This window comes from Lutra lutra, chromosome 14 (genome assembly GCF_902655055.1).
Source record: "Lutra lutra chromosome 14, mLutLut1.2, whole genome shotgun sequence".
NCBI classification, from domain to species: domain Eukaryota; kingdom Metazoa; phylum Chordata; class Mammalia; order Carnivora; family Mustelidae; genus Lutra; species Lutra lutra.
This window is the reverse complement of record NC_062291.1, coordinates 83,826,222-83,848,878: the sequence shown is the minus strand read 5'-3', so window position 1 is coordinate 83,848,878 and position 22,657 is coordinate 83,826,222. Positions and strand designations below refer to the sequence as shown.

The 22,657-nt window shown below is 45.1% G+C and overlaps 1 protein-coding gene across 5 annotated transcripts in view; it reads right to left on the bottom strand.

Moving 5' to 3' along the window:
• Window positions 1-22,657, bottom strand: part of DOCK1 (dedicator of cytokinesis 1) — a 509,676-nt gene that overhangs the window by 304,357 nt on the left and 182,662 nt on the right. For all 5 annotated transcript variants that reach the window (XM_047703535.1, XM_047703534.1, XM_047703533.1 and 2 more), the window contains exons 25-26: window positions 19,544-19,650; window positions 1,704-1,831 (exon numbers count right to left, since the gene is read on the bottom strand). In XM_047703535.1, the coding sequence (XP_047559491.1) occupies window positions 1,704-1,831; window positions 19,544-19,650 (235 nt within the window). The remainder of the gene's footprint in view (window positions 1-1,703; window positions 1,832-19,543; window positions 19,651-22,657) is intronic.

Genomic DNA, 22,657 nt, shown 5'->3' with positions numbered 1-22,657 from the left:
CACACCAGTAAAAACCAACACCTAAGACAATCATTAGCATGCAAGCCCTGGCGATTGTCACTGAATCCATTTATCCTGGAAAAAGTAAATCAATTATAACTCTTAACAAGATGAAGAATGACCCTTGTCAAAGGCAAAAGCCTTCACAAAGAAAACACAAGGCATCTTATTAATTATAGACCATTAATGGTAATTTGTTATATAATCATAGTAATTTAATTTAAGCAAACCTTAAAAATAAAACCAATCTATGTAAATAATATAGTGTTTAGGATCCCTGATTAGCCCACCAATTAGTTTTCTAGAGACACTTGTCCATCCATAAATGGGAAGCAAGACTGAATAACCTGAGGAACGAACGCTTGGAACACAATGCCTGTATTCTAGCACACTATCTAAGACTCAGATGTGCCCGACTTTTTTCCATTAGTAAGAATTTGCCCTGTATTTTGTATTGAGAGGATTCCTGATTCTTCTTCTTGAACTTGGAACTTGTTTACATATGTCCTCCAGGTGCTCACACACAAGGCCAGGGCGGGTACCACCTCCACGACGAGGATGGGCCACACAGCTCCTGTACTCCCAACCTTCTCCCCTTGAAGAAAAGGGCAGGCCCTGGAATGGGGCCACCAGAGGCTGGCTGTTGGATGGAGGTGTCTACAACCTTGCAAAGCAGTTCCCTGGAAGAGCTGGCGAGGCCACCATTGCTCTGAAGTGATGTAATCTCATCTCTTCCTTCAACAGCACTAGCCAGGCTCTGGAGCATGAGCCCGTGCAGGAAGGAAGTGGGCAGGACAGGTACATGCGTGTGTTGACCAGGAAGGTATACAGAGGTCATGTGGAGGAGAGCAAAGATTAAGCCCTGCTGACCTTAAAAACCTGGCCCATCTGCCTCCTGCTGGAGGCACAGATGGATGGACAAGGACCTGTATGCCTTTCCAGACACACCCAGAGATTCAGTGAGTTCATGAGTGTGTGCATGGGTGCACAGATGTGTACGGTGGAGGGGCCGGGGGGTATGTTGGGGATGGGAAGTCATAGGGTCCGATTTTCCACATGCACCTGCACCAACTTCTGATTAAGAAAAAAGCTCAGGGAACTAAGCATATAATTTACAAATACAAAAAGGAAACACCATTTAAAAAGAAAAAAAGTGCTATCTGAAAAAGCACAGGAGGAAATTACTTGTTAGGAGAAGGAATGTGGGAACAGAGGCAGAGAGCCATTCTCAAAACTCTCAGAAGAATCAATGACTTAAAAAACAAAAACAAAAAACAAAACAAAACAAAAAAAACCCAAATCTCAGTGTATGCATTATTCTAAACTAAGAAATGGCAAAAAGAATATAGATAACTAGCCTCCATTTGTTTATTTCTAATTTTTAATATCAAAGCCAGTTTCTGACCTTAAAGATCAAAACATGTCTTGGAGAGGCATTCACCCAAGTCACGGGAAAAACTTGAAAGATTTTTAACTTGGAAGAATACACATTTTCATGTTAGTATCACATTTTATACATAAATACACACCCTTAAAGGATACCACTCAACGGAGAGAAAGGCTAACCCTTAAAAGTAAGGTTATTTCTTCTGAAATAAACTCAAAGCACCTTTGTGCAGCGAGGCGGGGGCTCATGTTGATGCTAAGGGACCCCTCCTGCAGGGCCCCTGGAGGGAGCCCGGGCAAACGCAGCCATTACTCACCACGTCCTTCCTGTACAGAACCTCCAGGATGGTGCTCAGCAGCTGGCAACAGGCCTCCAGGTCTTCCTGTCTCTCCAGATGGTACTTGAGCTGATCCGTCATCATGGGAAGCAGGATCTCTCTGCAGTCTGCAGGGGACACGGGGCTGCCAGTCAGCAGGAGACCCACCAAGACACAACTCTATTTGCTAGAAGCTTGTTTTTCTAGCATGTTACATTGTTTCCAAGCATGTTACATTTACTTTCTTCCAAATGTGAAACTGACATCTGGAGGGGGTCAGATGGCTGGATGGAAGGAAATCACTTACCTTGCTCTGTAAATACTTTACACACAAGCCAGTGTGCACACATCTATGTGTGGGCCCTTGTAATTATACAAGAATAATCCACAAACACATATAAACACATTGACACATGCATCCCCTAGAGTTCAGAGAGATAAACACAAAAGCACCTGTTGGAGTTCTGACTAGTTTTCTGTGCTGAGCTATAAATTCACTGATTTACAACTTTAAAAGAAATACTAGTTGCAACAAACATTATCTGAATGGCAGCTACTCTTGTTTTTTTTCCCAAGAGGACCAAAGCATGGTTTCCTTCTGCTCCCATATGCCTCCTAAATACAGGTTTCTGAGCTCAGGGGGGTTATAACCAACTAAATCTGCGCCTGATCTTTGCTCACTCAGGGACAGCTTTCTGCTAGGCTCCCAACTACAGACAGTTTGCAGAGGGCTGAGGACTCAGATTCTGAAGAGGCTGGCGGTTAAAGTTCTCCCTTCTGAACAAAGACATCTTGAGCAGCTCACATTAGCTGTCTGAGTCTGACATGGACACATGGCACGAGCTAGTCACAGGCTTGGAATACAATGTACTCCTACAAGATTAAGTGCGAAGGCCCAGGCCTAGTTAGTTGCTTAGGACAAGGGACTGGCTCTTATGACATGAGAGATACAGGTGAAGAGCCACAGCCTCTCTCTGGCTTCCAGACTCCTGTGCTAACGTGCAGGCACGTGAAAGAAGGAGCCCTGGGGGGCAAGCACTGAGTGTGGAGATGAGAGTCAGGGAGGCCTCCTTCAGAGGGGCAGTACCCTCACCTGCTGGCAAAAGGAATAGTAATTTCTCACATGGGGAAGGCAACCAAAGAATGGGAAACCTGTACACAAAGTGAGGGAGGCAGGTGCACAGAACACATTCTAGAGGAGGGGAGAAGAGGGACAGGATAAAAGGCCAGACAGGCAGTTGGAAACAAGCATGAACATGAAGGCAGAGTTGAAAGGAAGTTGAGAAATCGAACATGCTGATAGGGAAGAGATATGAGCAGATTTAAGGGCTAGAGACCCTCTGGGACAGAGCATGAGAAGGACAGTGGGGACAGGAGGCAGAGAAATCTGTTAGCTCCTGGGATCATCCAGGCAAGAAAAAGCAGAGCCCTGACCTCCTGTGTGGGGGTGAGTTTGAAAGAGGCTTTGAAGAAGAGACAACTTAAGGCAGGCTGTACAGTGCTTGGTGATGGAAGGTGGCAGATAAAGGAGTGTCCAACCCAATGCCCAGCAACCTGGTCATACGTTTGTCATCCAAGAAGCCATGTGATGCCACCCAAGGAGAGGAAAGTGGGAAAACAAATCTATTTTTAAAAAGAGAAGGGTTCAATTTGTACAAGTTGAGTGTGAGTTGCCTGTTGGACATCCAGGTTGCCTCTACAAGGCAAATGGAGACAGGGTTCTAGATGTTATTTCTGGCTTAGAAATGAAGAATCATCAGCTTTTAGGCAGTAATGAAATCCTAGAAGACTATCAAAGGGAATATGAAGAATGAGCAGGAAACCCTGAGCAACATCAGGAAGAAGTACTAGAATAGGAGAGGCGCAGGACACGAAGGAGGAAAGGGCAGGGATGCGGAGGAGCCAGAGACAAGTGACGTCCCCCAATAAGGAGGAGAGTGGTCAACGTGGCCAAATACAGCAGCAAAAACAGGCGCATGTTCCAGAATAGGATGAGGCAGTTAGAGGCCCTTGGGCCCCCTGAGGCAACTTCCAGCAGTGGCTGAGCGGGGACGAAAAATGGGAATAAGGGGCAGGGGGCACATGAGTGGCTCAGTCGTTAAGCATCTGCCTTCAGCTCAGGTCATGATCTCAGGGTCCTGGGATTGAGCACCACATCAGTCTCCCTGCTCAGCGGGGAGCCTGTTTGTCCCTCTCCATCTCCCCCTGCTTGTGTTCCCTCTCTTGCTGTGTCTCTCTCTGTCAAATAAATAAAATCTTTACTTTAAAAAAATGAGAATAAGGGATAAAGACACAGCTCCCAGGAGAACAGCTGTAATGAAGGGACACTGGGATGTAAGGACCAAGGAACACCCAGGTTCTCATTTGTTTTTTAGATAGAAGCAGAGCAAAAAATGTTCAGAAAATGAAAGAACAATAAAGAAACAAACACAAGGAGATTAAAGACAAAATGTAATTACTAATTGTCTCTTCCAGTTGGGAAATCCCATTTAAATCCAGTATCATCCTCCCTCCACCATGAGCAAGTTATCTTCTTACCACGCAAGCTCTGCTGGTGAAACCAGCCCAACCACCGCTGTTCCCTTTAAAATGCAGAGCACGAGAGAAGATGGCAGAGCTCTGAAACATTAGATATACTTAGCTTGTTTTTAGGATTTTACATTTTAGGGCTTATGTTAATGACACATAAAAACATGTTTTGCACTATTGTTTCCTGAGTTTTTTTTAGTAAGAAAAAACAGAGCCTGCAACTGAAATGGTTCTTGCAAGTATATGAGACCCACTTAGCGAGAAGACGTCCACAAGCACTACACGGTAATGTAGGCCCAAGGGTGCAGGTGCAAGCCACGAGGAGGAAGACAGAGCACACACCGTTCTGTTCCACCGACTTCAGGCAACCACATGTGGGAAGCTCAGGCTAAGGTTTTTCCAAATTCCATGCTAAGTCCCCTGAAAAGGACGAATAGCAGCTCCATTTTTCCAGAAAGAGTTTCATCCAATGATTATATGATTTCACTTGTTGACAATTAGAGTAGTCAATACTTCATGCACGAGGAGCTGACGTGCTCTGCATCTTCGGGACAGAGGCCCGGTTCACCCTGCTCGCTATAATGTCGGGAAACACCGGAGGCCAGGGAGGAGGACACAGAGCACATGGAGAGATGCTATCCTCTGTGTTCACTGACGTCAAGGGGCCCTCACAAGATTCCCTTACGTTCTCAGCCAACCCTCCCTGTGATGCCAATGGGGAAGTCAGACTCCCAGGGAGAGCATTTCCCCAAATACCACAGCCCTGTAAACTCAGGAGGGTAGTGCTCCAAAGAGCCAAGGCCTACAGTCAGTGCAGGAGCATGAACAGGTGTCAGAGAGTGGCCGGAGACCAAGCCAGTCCAAGGGAAATGCCGCAAGAAAATGACCCACGACAGTGAAGCCGGCCTGAAAATGCATCAGTGCCAAATGCTGACCCACTGAACACAGGAATCGCATAAGCACCCCAAGCCCAGTCTTTCCTACAGAATCTCAACACTCATAAACGACATCTGCCCTCAGTAGCTCTTGACACGCTGACCTGAACCACAAGACCACATCCAGTGTAATGACTACGCACCAACCTCCTCGAACCCAACAGGCTGCGAAGGTTTCCTGGCAAACCCGTCTGGGTCCAGCCCTGCTTGCATCCATCCTCATGGCCCTTGGCAAGACATCTCTAAGATGATGGTCTTCATTCTCTGTTGCCAAAACACATCACCTCGCTTTACCACCCCCACCGGGGGCCAAGCTCCTTGGTCGCCCCTATCCACTGGTTCATCCCTACCACTGCCCCCATCTTGAAGGCAAGTCAGATTTCCAAGACATCTCAGAGGGAGAAGTTGGAGCCACAAAGCCCTGGACCCTCACCACATGATAAAGGAGAATGAATGACTGTCAGCTGGGCCAAACAAGCATAGGAGGAACCCAACAGAGGTGGAAGGCCAGTCGGGGTTGGGAGGAGGATGGTGTCCGTGAGCAGTGTCAGAAAACCAGAGGAGCATAGTTCTGGACTCAGAGATGGCAGCAATGTCCCTGTAGGCACCAAGCCCGAGATGCCCTGGCCGAAATCCATCTCCTACCAACCATTTATCTGTCATGCTGGACTGGCAGATGTTGATGTCCCCGTTCTCAGAGGTAATTGAGTGTGTTAGTGTCATTTGTCAGAATTACTCCAGGGTGAAGAAGTGACGGCTGCCCCATTCATCCTCGGCAGGAGATGCTGTCAGCCCTCTTCCGCTACCCAGTGGGAACGCCCACCTTCTCCCAAGCCAGGGGTCTGCGAGGGAGCTGCACCTGTTCGTTATCCACTTCTCTTGATGAGAAATGACAAAACTTTTTAGAAACTTTGCTGCCATTTTGTCACATGAAAAGACGTTTCATTCTCTTAGTCCCCTGAGAACATAAAAATCATGCTCCCAAGGGACCCAGAACCACAAGCTGGATGCTTCCAGTAGCCACGGGAGAATGTAGCTCATCTGTCCTTTGTGACCCTCCTCACCCACAGCTGGTCGCGGGAAACTGGGAAAAGGGGAGCAGCACCCTTCACTGGAAGGATGAGAGGAGCCAGTGTTGGCAGGACTTCATGAAAGCAGCCTGACACCCAGTGTCAAGGATCACCATCTCCTAGCCCCAGAGTGTTCTGGAGACGGGCAGCCAAGGTGTGCAGGCTTTCCTCAAAGACCACACTGAACTCACCAGGCATCTCATGCAGGTCTCTGAGGACAGAGGGTCACAGGGTAGCAGCACACCTGTGCCAGGCCCACAGGAAGAACGGCAATGCCCCAGAGACCTGGAGAGGCCAAGGGGACCAAAGCTGGAGACTGACCAATCAGCACATCTTGTTGGTGACCCGTGATCTGCAGGACCCAGCATGGCCCATGGGCAGAAGGGCCCCAGGCACCCGATGTGGGGACCACCGTAAATGACCACCAGTTCTACCATCCTTGCTGGGATGCAGTCTTAATGAGAGCAGAGGGCTTCTTCTCACTCAAGAGGACTGGCCCCCACACGTACACTAAGGCCTGATTGTGCGTGTGTGTGCTCCCTCTTAGCATGACAGCTGTTACACGTGTCTCTCGTTCTTGGTCTGTAAACCACAAGCATTCAGGTCCTGATCGGTGGGAAGGAGGGACCTGCGGTCAGAGCCACCCTGTCCAGTCCTCGAAAGATATCAGAGGGAAGACGGCACTATAACAAGATCTCTCCCCCATTTCCAGTGACCCGGTTTCACAGGATGGTGTCTGAGGCAGCCAGGACGGGAGTGTGCAAATACACGTGCACATGAGGACACACGTGTGAGAGCTGGTGTGGGCAATCTGCCATTCAAGGTGATCTCATCAGATCAAATAAGAGGTGTGCAGCAAAAAGCCCGTCTGCCTCCCAGTGCCATCCCGGCTTCTCGGCTGCCCCCAACAGGGCCCAAGGGACAGAGGATCCCCAAGCTCATCTAATCAAAGGCGTCTCTTACTCCACATTTCAGTGACTTCCAGCTTCTTCCAGAAGTGGTGGGTACAAGGTCTAAGTGATTCACAAGTCTTACCATCAGGTCAAGACAAAACATGCAGAGCACAAAGGAAAGTACACCACACACCCTCAATACAAACACACACACATACATTTACCACACACACTACTATCACACACCACACCACACTCACACCACACACACTGCATACACTCCTACCACAAACACCACACACCACACCACTCACACTTCCTTCTACCACAAACACACATATAAACCACAGTCACATAACACATACACACACCACACATACACCACATTCACTCACACCACACTACACACTTACACCACTCACTACACACACACCACACATACTCACACACTACATGCACACACAGCAAACACACGTTCATGCGTGCAATGAAAAATTTTAAAGCATCAGATGCAGTCTCTCACAGCCAAAGAAGAATCTCCTGTCATATTCTGAACGTCCCATCTCGATGTCCAAAATACCCTTCCCCATGAACAGAGTGACATTTCTCTACCATGATTGATGCCAACAGCCCAATTAGGTTCAAAACAGATGGCCTGGGAAACTGACAATCCCCCTCAAAAGCAAACAAACAAACCTTTGAATTTTAACAGAGAATACATTTTAATAAACTGCCCACACATAACTATTGGAAAATAGCTACACTAAATATTTGACTGGAAGCCTAGGAACCTGGGTCACTCTTCAATTTTGGGAAAGCCTTTACTCTCACTAACATTCAGTTTACCCGCACACATTAGGAAATGATAAAACGCACCCTGCTTACTCTTTGCTTTGGATCTTGGGCAAGTTTCCTCTACTCTCAAAGCCTTAATTTTTTAATCTGCAAAATGGGGCTGCGTACATTATCTCTGAGGTTCGCTGTGACGGTCAGATGGTATATTGTGTGCATTTGGCAAATACGAGTGTTCAATAAATGAGAGCTGCCAATAACAGTACCGAAACAGCATCATTACGTAAAGTCAGCCTTTTCAACGGAAAGTACACACAGGCGAATGCCTCAGAGCTACACTACCCGACAGTGGCCAGTGCACACTTGAAATACAGCTGGTGGCAAGAAGGAATGAAATTCAAATTTAGTTAATTTTTAAGTAATTAAAACGTAAATGTAAAAAATGATACTTGCTTATTGGAAACATTAGTATGGAAGACGGGAACAACTTCAGGATGGGAATTTACTTTTCAGTAGTAAATGTTCAAAACACAGATTAAGTATCTGTGATGAAAATTAAGCATCCAAACAGACGTGCAATTGGTGTCAAAAACACACTGGATTTCAGAGACGCAGTGTGGAAAAAAATGAATGGAAACCAGGTCATTAGTAATATTTAGATCAAAGTCATGTTGAGATGATATTTTAGACAAATCATTAAAATTAATTTCAGCAACTGCTTTGTATTTTTTTTTTTTTACGATAGCCTCTAGAAAATCATAAATTGCACATGTGACTCACTCTGTATTTGTGTTGGACAGCCTGGTCTCCGAGGATGCTAGGAAGCAGATGTTAAAGACCTCCTGTGTGATTTCTCATTTTAATGAACTCGTGTTCATTACTGGAAGGAGAATGAAGGCCACCACAGATCTCTCCTATCAGATCTCTCTTCACATGGATGTGACCACAGGGCTTGGGAGCTCCTGACAGTCCGAGTTAGGCAGAGATAGAAGCCCCAGGGAAGCCAGAACTAGCTAACACAGTTCTCCTGATCTTCCCCACCAGACAAGGGAAATGCAGGAAGCCCGGTGGACCCAGACTCCACACAAATGGGCTGTGGGGATCAGAGGTCCCAGCTACCCTTCCAGAACCCCCCTCCCAGTGTGATCCACTATGATTACAGACAGCAATAATTCAACATCTGTTCATCCTCAGCTGTGCAGGCTGAAGCCATGATGATTAATGCTCTGGTAATGGGCACAAAGTAAAAAATATTAATCTTTATAAAAGGTATTCAACAGGCATCATCAGCTTATAAATGTCCAAGTAGAATATCCGTCTATAACCCCATTACGGCTCTACGTTAAAGCAAGATGCAAATAGGAGAATGAATTTGTCCATTTAAAACATTCATTTTATGAACACTGAGTAATGCGCTGCTTAATTTTTAGTTTGGTCACATTAAACAAATGATCCATAAAGTGCATTTAATAACCTTGAGCCTGTTACATTGAACTGAGATCCAGATTAACACTTTTAATGAGAATTAAACAGTAAGAGCTATATAAATGGGGGATGCTTGTTACTCATTTGTTATAGACACTCATCTTATTTTTCAACTACCTAAGAACTCTGTACCCACGATTCAATTTATTCAAATCATTTTCTCCCTCAAGTCCTCAAACAGCAGAAATGTGGGAAATGGAGTCAGCAATGGAAGCGATCACAGGAGCCATCTACTTATGTCCAGATTGACAGATGGGGGTGCCAGGAGCCAGAGAGAAGGGGCGCGCAGGGGTTGTGCCACTAAGCGGCTGACCCAGAATGAGGTGCCTGCTTCTGAAGCCACAGCTCCTTGGATTAAACGACACATGCATGTAACCACATGTGGTTCTGGCTTCTTTACAAGTCAGATGCAGATTACATTCTTCCAAGTATCATCTTAATGTAACAAGTCATAATCATTGGTAGTACCAGGAGAATCAATGCAAACTGAGGAACCCTAGGTAAATCATTTTTCCTTTTTGGATTCCCTCTTTCATTTTTCCTCTTTGTGAAATGAAGTAAATACAACTGTCCTGCACCATGTTTCTACTCCTACCATCTGGTTAACACCTTCATAAACAGTTTGGTCAGAAGCTCCTCGGTGCCACTCAGCTAAGTGCTGAAATTATCAGAAATAAGATAACCTGCATGTCAGCTTTGAGGTACCCAATGTCATGGAATTTTAATTGAGATGATGACATTAAAATTAAAAGAATCGACTGGGTACCTGGGTGGCACAGTCAACTGAGCGTCTGACTCTTGGCGTCCGCTCCGATCATGATCTCAGGATCGTGAGATCGAGCCCCATGTCAGGCTCCACGCTCATGGAGTCTGCTTGAGATTCTTTTCTACCTCTCCCTCTGCTGCTCATGTTCTCTCTCTCTCTCTCTCTCTCTGTCTCTCTCACTCAAATAAATAAAATCTTTAAAACACAAGACATTAAACAAATCTTGGAAATCAGAAGGAGAATGTGGTAGCATAGAGACTGTATAGCAATGGGAAAAAAAGCTGATCAAAGGTATCTTCTGGATGAAGCCACTGGACCTAGCATAATACATGTCATCTTTTTGGAAGAAAGAATGGGGAAGGAGATATTTCTTAACTGCTCGGTTTTGAGAAGTTTAATAATAGGAATTAGACATTTGTTAGTATTATAGTAATAAATAATTTTTAGAAGAAAGAAATGAACGAACAACCAATGGAGAAAAATCAGTAATGAGTCCCATTTACAAGGAGATGAAAAGACTAGATGAAAAAATTAGAAACAGTCAGGTAAAGTCCTGGGGAATATTATGTGGGACATGCCAGTCAGACCAGGAAACTAGTCGCTAGGTGGATGGAAGTGCATTAAAGAGGTGGTTCAGTAAGTTCAGCAGGAATTCTACAGGTATGCCAGTCCTTGGGCAGAATCTCACCAAGTGCAGGATGAGAAAATAAAGAGACAACGTACAGGGCTGAGGTGTGGTATGCATTCTTTTAACCAGGAAAGTGAGGGAAGACAGGAACCTAAGTCTTGGCCACTGTACTCCAGCACACACACAGTGTTTCGTTACTACACATGTTCATTCAGCCCCCTTAATAGAACTGCCATCTGTCACTGAATATATTCCTACAAACTCTATAGCTCATTCTAGTCTTGCTTATTTAAAAATGTACAGGGCCAAACTGAAATCTGAGGAGTGCTGCTTCAAGGACGAGTATCTCTGTCAAACTTATATCTTCTTCACTCTATGGAGAAGACTAGAGGTGCTCAGCGTCATAGCCACATTTGTTGCAACTAAGTGGAGTTTCTGAGCTTTGTACTGATCAAGATTTTCATAAATGTTTTCTCATGGTGATAGACTCTTTGTAAATACACTGGCTTCCAAGACTGAGTCGACCAGCTAAGATAAAAACAAAAAACCCATAAACAACAACAACAAGCCTACAAACTCCTTTTGCCCTGACAATGAAATGTACACATTAAAAACAATGTCAAAACCCTATAGTCCAGTTCACTCTATCTTGAGAGATGGTATGTACACTCAGGAAAGGATTTATACAACAGACAAAGAATGGGGTCTTCGAGGAGAACCTGGGAGAAGGCAGACTGACCTGGGGCTCCTCCAATGGTCCCAGGCAAGGTACTGTAGATAACACATCCTGTAGGTACAGAGCTAATCTCATAAGGCTTGGAAGGAATCCTGAACTGGGCGCCAGACAGACCAGCTGCCCCGATGGCCTGCGTGAGCGCGAACAGGCGCAGGGCGAGAGAGCTAAGCTCTTCTAAGGCTGCTCTTCTTGATCCAACATCGAGGAACGGGGACAGGAGGTCACCCAGAGGTGGGTACAGAACAAGGGGTTGACAGACTATAATAAAGGTGGACCCACCACATGCTGAGGAACTACCAATTTGATTACAGATAAGAGTCCCCCCGCCACACACACGCACAAAGGAAAAAAGTATGAAAACTCCATAAGCACAACACGGCATTTTTGCTTATTTATTTTTGCATAGTTTGTTTACATTTATTTATATGTTTGTTTATCCACATATTTCTATTTTACCTTGTTCCATATGGCACTGGAAGTGAATTCAGTATTTGGAATGTATTACTCATACAGTAAATGTGAAACAGCTTAAGAACAGAGTGGGTGAGGGGCGCCTGGGTGGCTCAGTGGATTAAGCCGCTGCCTTCGGCTCAGGTCATGATCCCAGGTCCTGGGTTCGAGCCCCACATCGGGCTCTCTGCTCAGCAGGGAGCCTGCTTCCTCCTCTCTCTCTGCCTGCCTCTCTGCCTACTTGTGATTTCTCTCTGTCAAATAAATAAATAAAATCTTTAAAAAAAAAAAAAAAAAGAACAGAGTGGGTGAGGGGTTTCTAAGAAGACAACTTCTTAATCAGCAGAGTGGTGGACAGCTCCCTGCTTGGGATTTTGCTTACAAATTAGTAGGACCTGTTGCTTAACTCCTGGGCCCTTATCTGTAAATTAAGAGAATTACTCTTTTCCAATTATACATTTTTAAACTGATGGCTCTGACGCCTCTCAAAAGAATCAACTTGCTAACCAACGGTCCTGAGCACATACTAAGTGCTCAACAAATTAAAATGGAATGGAAATAGATATGATTAAGCAACTAAAATTGAGTTCACCCTCCTAGACTCAATAAGCCCTTTCTAAAAGGCTGCACTGTTTTAACAGATAGTCTTTTCAAACACTCGTATAATGAATGATATATACAATGAGGTATGAAAAGGCACAGTACCTTACAGATAAAGATTAAAATTGTCTCAAAAACAGAAGCGGAGAAAATGATTTCACATTCCACCATTATTTCAAGAACCGGTCTTTGGGGTTCAAAGTAAGTGACATTCCTTAGAAGTCATCAGCACGACTACCTAATTAAAGTATCCTGGAATGCTAGACGGATGGTACATTATGTGACTATGTCACACGAAGGCCCCAAACCTCAATTTTTCTTTCTGTACAATATCCCTCAAGTTAACAAAACTACTGTACAGTAGCTCTGGGTTTAAGATCCCTTCAAAAAAGAGAAATAGCTCTCCATTTTCCAGTGGAGAAGCTCAAGAGTTTCATTTTGATCTGTTTATGAATCGAAGCCTTAAGAAGGTGTACTGTATTATAAGTCCGTAGTAAATAGCTATTCTTTCCACAATTTAAAGCAAAAGAAGTTGACGGAGTGATTTCAAGAAATATAAATTATATTTATATATTTTATATATATTTATAACATTATATATTAATCACAACAAAAGTAGTCTGGAAATCTGACTTCGATATTTCCTAACAGCTAGTCTCATTGGTATCTGAGCCTTTGCCCTCAGATTTCAAAGGGCTGCTGTAACTAATGTTTCTACCATTAAAAAGGAGAGTCTCAGTCTGCTTGATAACCGGAAGAATCATTCACCTTGAAAAAAAGAATGAGGAAAATAATTCAAGCTCTCTAGGCCTACATCTTGAAGAAGCTCTGTATTGTTCAAAAATGGAACACAAATGAAGTTTTATGAGGCTGACGAACACTGTCTAAAAGGAGCTTGTTTGCTATATTGAAAGAAAGAGCCATGGGAATGGCCAGGAAATGAGGGAATGGCACACATCCCATTCCTGCTCACCACCAGATTCCAACCATCAGGGGAAAAAAAAAAAAAAAACCCAAAAATGAAAAACAAACAAAGGGGTGCCGATGAATAGTGAGCTTAGAACAACGTAATCCACCAAGAGTATTAAACTACTGTCAAGACTATAAAGGGATTATCTTGCCACCAAGTTTTCAAATCTTCACTCTTCAAATCTTATACTACCTTCCAAAACCAAAAAAATTTAAGACACAACGGTAAGAACATAGTAAGCTCTAAAGAAAATCTGTCAGTTGGTTTGGTCATTTTCAATATGGGAATATGGAAAGGTCAGTTCCTGAAAGACAAAGAAATGATACAGTGTTAACTGGAAGGAGCTTTCCCAAAGGTCTCCGGTTCAGACTCATGGTGAAAAGAGCCCATGTGAGTGAAAACGTGTGTTCCAGAGGCTCTCTCATCTTAACTCGACGGGATCTTCCAAGTATGTCCAATGCTCTTGACTAATGTGAAAGTTAATGCTATTTCAGGTCGATTCCTTTTTACCCCAACTGCTGTAACAATAACGTAAAACATTTTTTGTGGGCATAAATCCTAAACCTTGGTGTCCCAGTGTTTATTTTAGTTTAATTACATTGAAACTTTTCATTTCTATAATAGGATTTAAGCTTTAATTTTCACAGCTTTTGTTAGATATGTGGGCAACAATATAATCACAGGGGAACAAAGCTACAAATGCACAAATTATGAAGCTCTGACCTTTCTGTCTCTTTGTATCTTGCTCTGAAAATCTGCTCACTCCACACCACTGATGATATGCAAGAGGCATCTTTTTGTGAAGCAATAATCTATTAACCAGCTTTCAAGTAGTCAAGTCACATCCAGAGACAACGCTGGGAAGCCATTACCACCCAGTCGTTGGCTCTCGTGCACAGCTTGCTAAGGAGCCAGATGCCCTTGGCCTCCATGCGAGAGCCGGAGCAGGAACGTCCAAGGGGGAGTGGAAACACCAGCCCAGGGACCAGCCCCTCTGCACATCCTCCCTTTCCTGAAACAAATCATTCACTCTTTGAATACCACCATACTTGCAAAAAGCCATCCCAGTGACAATCTGGGGTGGCTGGGATTTGCTTCAAAATAGCTGGGGGAAGAGCACAGAGATTAAAAACAAGACCAACCAGGACTTGATACCTTTGGAAGCACAGTGAGGAGTCCGCACACATGTTATTACACTCTTCTTCCCATTTTTCTCTGATTAAAACTTTTGATCATTTTAACAAAATCTACCTTGAATCCAGAGGTAGAACTGAACTGTCCTCCTCCCCCAGCTCACATTTCCACAAACTGAGGAAGAACTAAATCAGGGGCAAAAAGATGACCTTGATCTTACAGAACTGCTCACAGATGACCCTCCACAGCTCAAGTCCCTCACTGAGTCTCCGTTTTCCATCTCTCCTTCCTCCTCAAAGACAACTCCTTCCTCCTCCATGATCAATCCATTCAGCGCCAAGGGTAAGAGTGACAGCCAGCCTCCATGGGCAAACACACAACCTCTCCTCGCTCAATCAACTGAACCGTGTATGTATGCAGCCGATCCTGCGTCCTTCTCTGTGCTGCACCCTGACTGAAGAAGTGCTGGACGTGGACATCCAAGACTAATTTTGTTCATGAAGACATTGTGGCCATGTCTGACGCCAGGCACTGTCCTAGGAGCAGCGATCAAGCAGCAACAACGTGAACAAGAAGGCCATGCTCGGGGATCTCTCATTCGAGGGGGAGACCACAGGTCATCAGCAAGCCAAAAGGAAAAACTATGCCACGATTTCACCTGGTGGGGAGTGGCAGGAGCAGGCCTGGGGCATTGTGGCTGGGGGTGTTCGGAACCGGCTGACCAGTGCACCTCTCAGAGGACGTTCCCTGGAATGCTTTTCTCTATTTGATCCAGGTCTACTGACTTTTAGCTCCTATTTCCAAAATGTAGGATGTAGGTAACAAGAACAGGGCAGGTGAGGAAGCTGAAGCCAGGAGGGTAACTTGTCGAAGGTCACTGAGTGAGTGGGGACTAGAGGCAGGATTTGAACCCAGGCAGTGTGATCATAAAGCCCAGTACTCAGCCCCACTGTGTACGCCCCGCCCCCATCACAGAGAGGCTTTTGGAAATGCAGAGTTCTTCATTAACGAGGAAGTAAAATCATTTGTAGGAGAAATGATGCAAACAAGTCATTCCTTTTTTTTTTTTTTTTTTTTTTTTAAACAAGTCAAAGTTAAAGGAGAGGGCCTGGGGCTCAGAGTCAAAGCTGACGGCGCGGACAGTCAACAGCGAGCTGCGGACAGTGAAGTCTCCAGGGGCTGGCGCGCTGGCTTTATGGGTAAACTATGTAGCGAACACCACCGTGGCCACTGGGTCCACCCCAGCTGCAGAAAAAACTTCTCATACTTGGGAGAGATCGCTCTATTACAAGCTGTCCCTCCCTCGCACAGAAGTCAGGACATGTCCACCGCCACTCTAGTGACAACTGTAAGGCAGGGTGCGTCCCAGGTGTTGCTGAGAGCCCCAGTGGGCGGGACTCGCAGCCAACAGTGGGCGGGACAGCTCTGTGAAGAGCTCCCACTCCCCTTCCACAGGGTGGCAGCTGCAGAAGCAGCAGGAGTCGCAAGGCCCTGATCCAGAAGGAGCATGGCAGCTGGGACACCTGTGCGTGGACAGAGACAGTGACAGCAGCTATGGTGTCCACACCCACTAGAGCCAAACACTCCTTCTCTGCCAAAACACACATCTCCTGCCCCAGCCTCGCAAGCTCTGCTCTGTTTCCGTGTCCTTCAGAGGCTGGGGAAGCCGCACTCGGGAAAACAAGGCTGGAACCCCAGGGCACCTCAAGCCTCAGCCCCCCGGGACCCGTGCCTGGCAGAAGAAGGCCTCCCCGCCGAGAAGCAACGCCAGAGTCCGTGTTCCCGGCCGGCCTTGCTGCACCCAGATCAGCCTGTCACTCACACTGAAGGGAGACCCTTCAAACAAAGGACTGTATTTGATACTGCGGGGAGGAGGAAAGCAATGTTTGAGAGCAAAGCAATTAAGTGAATCCCTTCCATGAGTGAGGCAACCCACGCGCTGGTGAGCAAAGACAGGGCCTGGAGCCCTCACTGGGGAACCCCAGCCCTCACTGGGGAACTGGAACCTCACTGGGGAGGAGCCACACGGCCATGCACCCAGACCATGTCCCCGAAAAATGTTTACTTCAGGCTAGCAGTGTCAGTGGCTTATGCAGCTAACTCTGGTTCTATCAGGTTCTAGAACTCTGGACACGTGAGGCCGTAGGCTGACGGGCTCCCCTGGGATCAGGAAGAGTACACAGACCAGGACCATTGTTACAAATCAGCAAGAACTGGAACAAAGCAGGAAAATCAGGGCCATCATATCTCATCAGAAAATACTGTGGCTTCAACGATTTATACCAAACGTGGCAGAGAATATTTTGCAACAGTAATGACATCTTCATGTGAACAAACCAACAGGAAGACTTCCACAGATTCGTCTTTCCTGACAAGGAGGGAAGACGGCTGCAGGCTGCCTTGAAGGAGCAGAGAGCCTGCAGATGAGAAAAATCAGTGTTGTCTTCGTGATCCCTTCCCAGAAAGATTCCTAACACTCACAACCTGGGGGGGGGGGGGGTGCCCTTTTCCACACTGGACATTGGACAACGTATTCTGAAACACTTCCAGACCGCCGTGAGCATCTGAAGTGAGTCTAGACCGCCAGTGCTGGCTTAAGACAAGGCTACTGACTGGGCAGCTGGGGGCTGCTTCCAAGACACTGAGGCTTCTGGTGAACAGTGGCTCTTCGGCCACACACTCAGTCTCGATTCACATTATACCACACGACCTCCTTTTCCATGTTGGGTGCAGCTTGCTATGAAAACTAAGTCCCTAACTTTGTACTTAAAAAGATTCTAAGTTAATAATTAACAGCATGCTGCAAAAACCTCCCGAAACAGGACTTGAGGCGGTCTTTGATAAAAGACTTAGAAAACAAGAATGAAAAACAGAAACGGGGCACAGTAAAGAAGAAGAAAAACACAATCACCAAATACCCAGGCTGACAAAATTACCAAAAATAAATAGGAAGAGCCCTTTCCAGCTTTCTACTAGCAAAGGAAATGAAGTTAAGTTTCAATACAGGAAAAGATTCCCTTGATATACATTTTTTCTTAATTAACATATGATATATTATTAGCCCCAGGGGAACAGCTCTGTGAATCATCAGGCTTACACACTTCACAGCACCCACCACAGCACATACCCTCACCAACGTCCATAACCCAGCCACCCTATCTCTACCCCCCACCCTCGAGAAACCCTCAGTTTGTTGAAATGTATGCTCTGAAGAAGTTCTATTTTAAATATTTTAACTGAACCATTTATGTTTTAAGTCCTTACTCCAAGACAGCTAAATGATTGTGGCACAAAGTTCGGCAACAGTAATTATGCAATACAGGGAAGAAGGTCTCCCCTATAGCAACAGTCAGTAAAAGTCAAGTACAAATAATCCATTGACGGTTGTTATTAATTGATTAACTGTTCATTCAGTGAAGTGGTTTAAGTCAGTGGTGGTAGTCAGCCGTGTGTGTCTCTGGGGTTGGATGATTAGGAGAAGGGACATCAATAACCTACCTAACAAAATCCAAACAGAAAACTTCCAGGGGATTTTACTTGTTTTGGTATAAAATATCATCAATATGGAAAGAAACAATGAAGAAGAAGTCCCTACCCATCACCGCATCATCATGCCCTCTTGCACCCCATGTTTTTTCACCAAACTTTAGAAGACACCAGGAGAACGAATAATTCAAGACCCAGCCCTCCAACAAGACCCTGAAGTATGGACAATCCAGATTGTTAGGTAAGGGAGTTTCATGTGCTTTGAATCCCAACCAAGGGCAATGGAGCGGACTTCCATTTATGCAAGTGAACAATGGGCTTGTGGCCCAGAGAGAGAGGTTTGGAAGGGATGCAGAAACCCAGTTATTTCTTGGTCTGCTGAACTTCTCTCAAAAAGAAACACACCCACTCAAATGAAGTCTTAACATTTTCTCTTAACAGAAGCCTTACTGTACGTGTTAGACTCCAGGGTAGTGATAAAGTTCAATCAAGAAATCAGGCTAAAACCGGAAGGGGAGCACAGGGTCCAGGAGCCCAGACGGTACAAAGGACTAATGTGGACATAAACTGAGTTCCCGGTGCAGCCAGGAGCTCAGTAGGAAATCCCCAGCCAGGCTGCTCCACCCTTGAAACACCACACATGGAGACAAAAGAAAACGAATCCAACAGCCAAATTTCTGGACACAAATAGAAGAGTAGAAACCCGTGCCTCTCAGTCAGAATGTCACTCAACGGTCCCCACATCTGCCTCCGCTAAATGAGAAAGGTTGTGGAATTATGCAAAGGTTTTAAGCTTTCAATAAAACTGCTTGACAAGTGTAAAATATTAATTCAATCTGTCCAAATAGAAAGAAAATGATTAATAAAAAAGGTAGGGAGATAATGTGAGGAAATAGAAGGTGTTCCTTAGGATAAATGAGTTGAGGAATCATTAAAATTCTTATTACTTTGAGCAGGGCTTGAGGAAACCCTGTCAAAGAGTGCAAAGTTCAGGAAGAGGCAGAACCATTATTTCTAAATTTAAAGAAAACCTGACATTTTTCTTTGCAATCATCTGAATGGAAGCAGGTGATTGCCTCCCCAAGATAGACAATCACACATCTCAAAGGCTACAATGTACACTGATTATCATAGGGCTTTGGTGTACACCTAAATTACCAACTACAAGGTTTTTCCCTTCATCTTTCAATGATCTGTTACTCCACCATATGTCAATTACCATTCTCTTGTAGGGGCTAAATCAATGGAGCTGTTTTAATTGGCTACTACCTCCACCCCTGTTGGCATGGAGGAGAGAATTCAGAAGGGACAGGCCTATAGACAATGAATAACGTGACATCCTCGCGATACTCGAGGTTCCACTCACCGTGCTGTGTGAAGAGGTCACTGTGAATGATTTCAATCAAGCAATACAGCTTCTGAATGGTCAGCAAACCAATGGGAACATTTAGGATGAAATCAGTGAACATTTTGCTGTAATGAAAAACACAAGTGAAAAGAGTTTAGGGATATACAGCAAAATGATCTACTGTGTTCAAGATCAGACCAAAATGTAAGGCCATTAAATGGTGATTAAGTTCTACCAGAACATTGGAGATGGTCCATTATCCAAAATGGGCCAAAATCTCATCCAACAAAATGATACTTTAAATGTTATTTTTCACTTTATACCCACTCAAACGGCTATAATCCAAACAAAAGACTACAACAAGTGTTGGCTAGCTAGGATATAAAGAAACTGAAACCCTCCTACCATGCTGGTGGGAATGTAAATTGGTGCAGCCACTTTGGGAAACTGCTGGATATTTCCTGAAAATGTTAAACCCAGTTACCATATGATCCAGCATTTCCACTCCCAGTTATATATACCCAAGAGAAACAAAAATACATCTCCAACACACAGTCTGGTAGATGAATCCCAGGAATATTATTCTTCATATTCTGTGGGGGGAAGACCCAGATATCTGTCGCATGAGCAGCCGATAAACAAGATATACCATTTCCATAAAATTCATCCGTATCAAGGAATGAAGTTCTGGAGCGCGCTAACAACACGGGTGAACCTTGAAAACATAATGCCAAGGAAGAGGAGCCAGACAGAAAAGGCTACATATTATATAATTTCATTCATAGAACATGCCTGGAAAAGGCGGAGCTATACATACAAAAAGAGCCAGGGAGGGGCAGAAAATGACTATTCAGAGTGCCAGCATCTGCCGGGGATCAGGCCACCCACACTCAACCACGATGACGGGCACACAGCTCATGTAATGACACACTCTACTCCTGGGGAACTTTATACATGTGAATTATTCTCATGTGAGTGTTTTTTTCAACTTTACTTTTACAAACAGTCAATAGAACTATAAAGGAGTCTGAGAAGAAGAGTTCTTGTTGGCAACAAAGAAAAGCCTTTCACCGATCCCATCAGCAAGGCTCTGTAAAAGAGTAACTGCAAGTACCCACAAGTCTGGGAGGACAGACACCAACATGCGCTGGCAAAAGCTTGCTTTGACCTTTAGAGGGCAACTGGATCGTATTTATGACAAAGCATTTGGGGCACCTGGGTGGCCCAGTCAGTTAAGGGTCTGCCTTTGGCTTAGGTCATGATCTTGGGGTCCTGGGATCGAGCCCCACCGCGGGCTCCCTGCTCAGCGGGGAGTCTGCTTCTCCCTCTCCCTCTGCTCCTGCTCTCTCTCTCTCCAATTAATAAATAAAATATTTTTTAAAATATTTTAAGAAAATACAAAAGAAAAAAAAAGAGAACATAAGACCTTGTAATCCCACATCACTGTTCAAGCTAATGATATAAATAAGGGCAAGATACTACAATTAAGCTACAAAAGAATTTGGGGCACCTGGGTGGCTCAGTGGGTTAAAGCCTCTGCCTTCGGCTCAGGTCATGATCCCAGGGTCCTGGGATCGAGCCCCGCATCGGGCTCTCTGCTCAGCAGGGAGCCTGCTTCCTTCTCTCTCTGACTGCCTCTCTGCCTACTTGTGATCTCTGTCTGTCAAATAAATAAAATCTTTAAAAAAAAAAAAAAAAAAAAAAGAATTTATCCTAGCAGACTGCATAAGAAAAACCGAACAAAGCCTAACACCCCTATCGCATGGAGGCCTGTTTGCTGTAATCCAAAAGCTGTGTTGGCCTGGATGCAGGACCACTGAGTTCTCAGGGATGAGTTACTTAGCATAAAAGTGGGCTAATAACAGAACCGATGTTACACCGTTGTTGCAAAGATTAACTGAACAATACATGGAAGTGCTTCATGTGGAGCCTCTTGTGTATGGAGAAAGCACGTGATCGATGTGGGCACCTAGTAAATAAATGATGGGGCCGGCGTCGGATCAAACACCATGGAAGTTACTAAAAAGACGACTCCACAATGTAGGAAAATAAGAGGTCTTATGTGCAGAAGCTGATTATAAAATAAAGAATATGACCGTGTTGAATTTTTTAGGGGACTACGTCTGCACACATGCATGTGTATACGTGTGTGCAAACCAGATCCTTCTAGTTGTTTTTAGTCAGTGGAATTAATTTGATTTATTCTCCTCTGTGATCTCTTCTGTTTCATCAAAACATCAATCAACTTTCTAAAAAGGAAAAAATACATACATGATTTACAAGGACATTAAAAAAAAACCCAGTAGATAAGGTGATTCGGTGGGTTAAGCAATCGACTCTTGGTTTTGGCTCAGGTCATGATCTCCTGGGTCTCGAGAGTGAGGTGTCAGGCTCTGCGCTCAGTGGGGAGTCTGGGAGATTCTCTCCCTCTGTCCCTCCCCGCACTAGCCACATGCACACACTCTCTCTAACAAATAATCTTAAAAAAAAAAAAAAAAAAGTTATTGAAGACAAGGTGTTGAAATAGCATACAGGCATGCCTACAGGGACAAGGAGCCAAGGGCCGACTGCACTGGCCCTGGAGAAGGGGGTCTTCCTTGGCTCTCAAAGCACAGGCACCAGAACCCACTGGGAACACTGACGCTGCCCCATTAACCAGTTAGTCTGATCCCTGGGCCCCTTAAGGACAGACCCAGAGTATGGCCCATCCAACCACAGCTTCCCCAACTTGCTCTGTTCTCCAAACCTGAATCTTTCAAACAAGAACCTTCACCAAAAGCTCCTGGAAGGTTCATTAAAACCAACCGGCTGGGCCCCATCCCCCACTCCTAATTCAGAAGATCTGAGAAGGGGCCTGAGATTCAGCATTTTCTAACAAGACCCCAAGGGCTGCTGATGGCTTCTGTGGCAGCCACAATGCAGGGGCGGGCCCATTCCAAAGACCCAGGGCAGGCTTGCTCCCGATGGGCCCATTCACATCTCCTTTTCTCATTTATGGCATGCTAAGCCGTCCCGTCCCCCGCACTGCCAGTGTCTGCGAACAGAAAATAATGTGTCCATGCAGAACACTAAATCCTCAGGCACATCAGAAACCTGATGATTCATGGAGAAGAGGACCACCGGCCCCTCCCC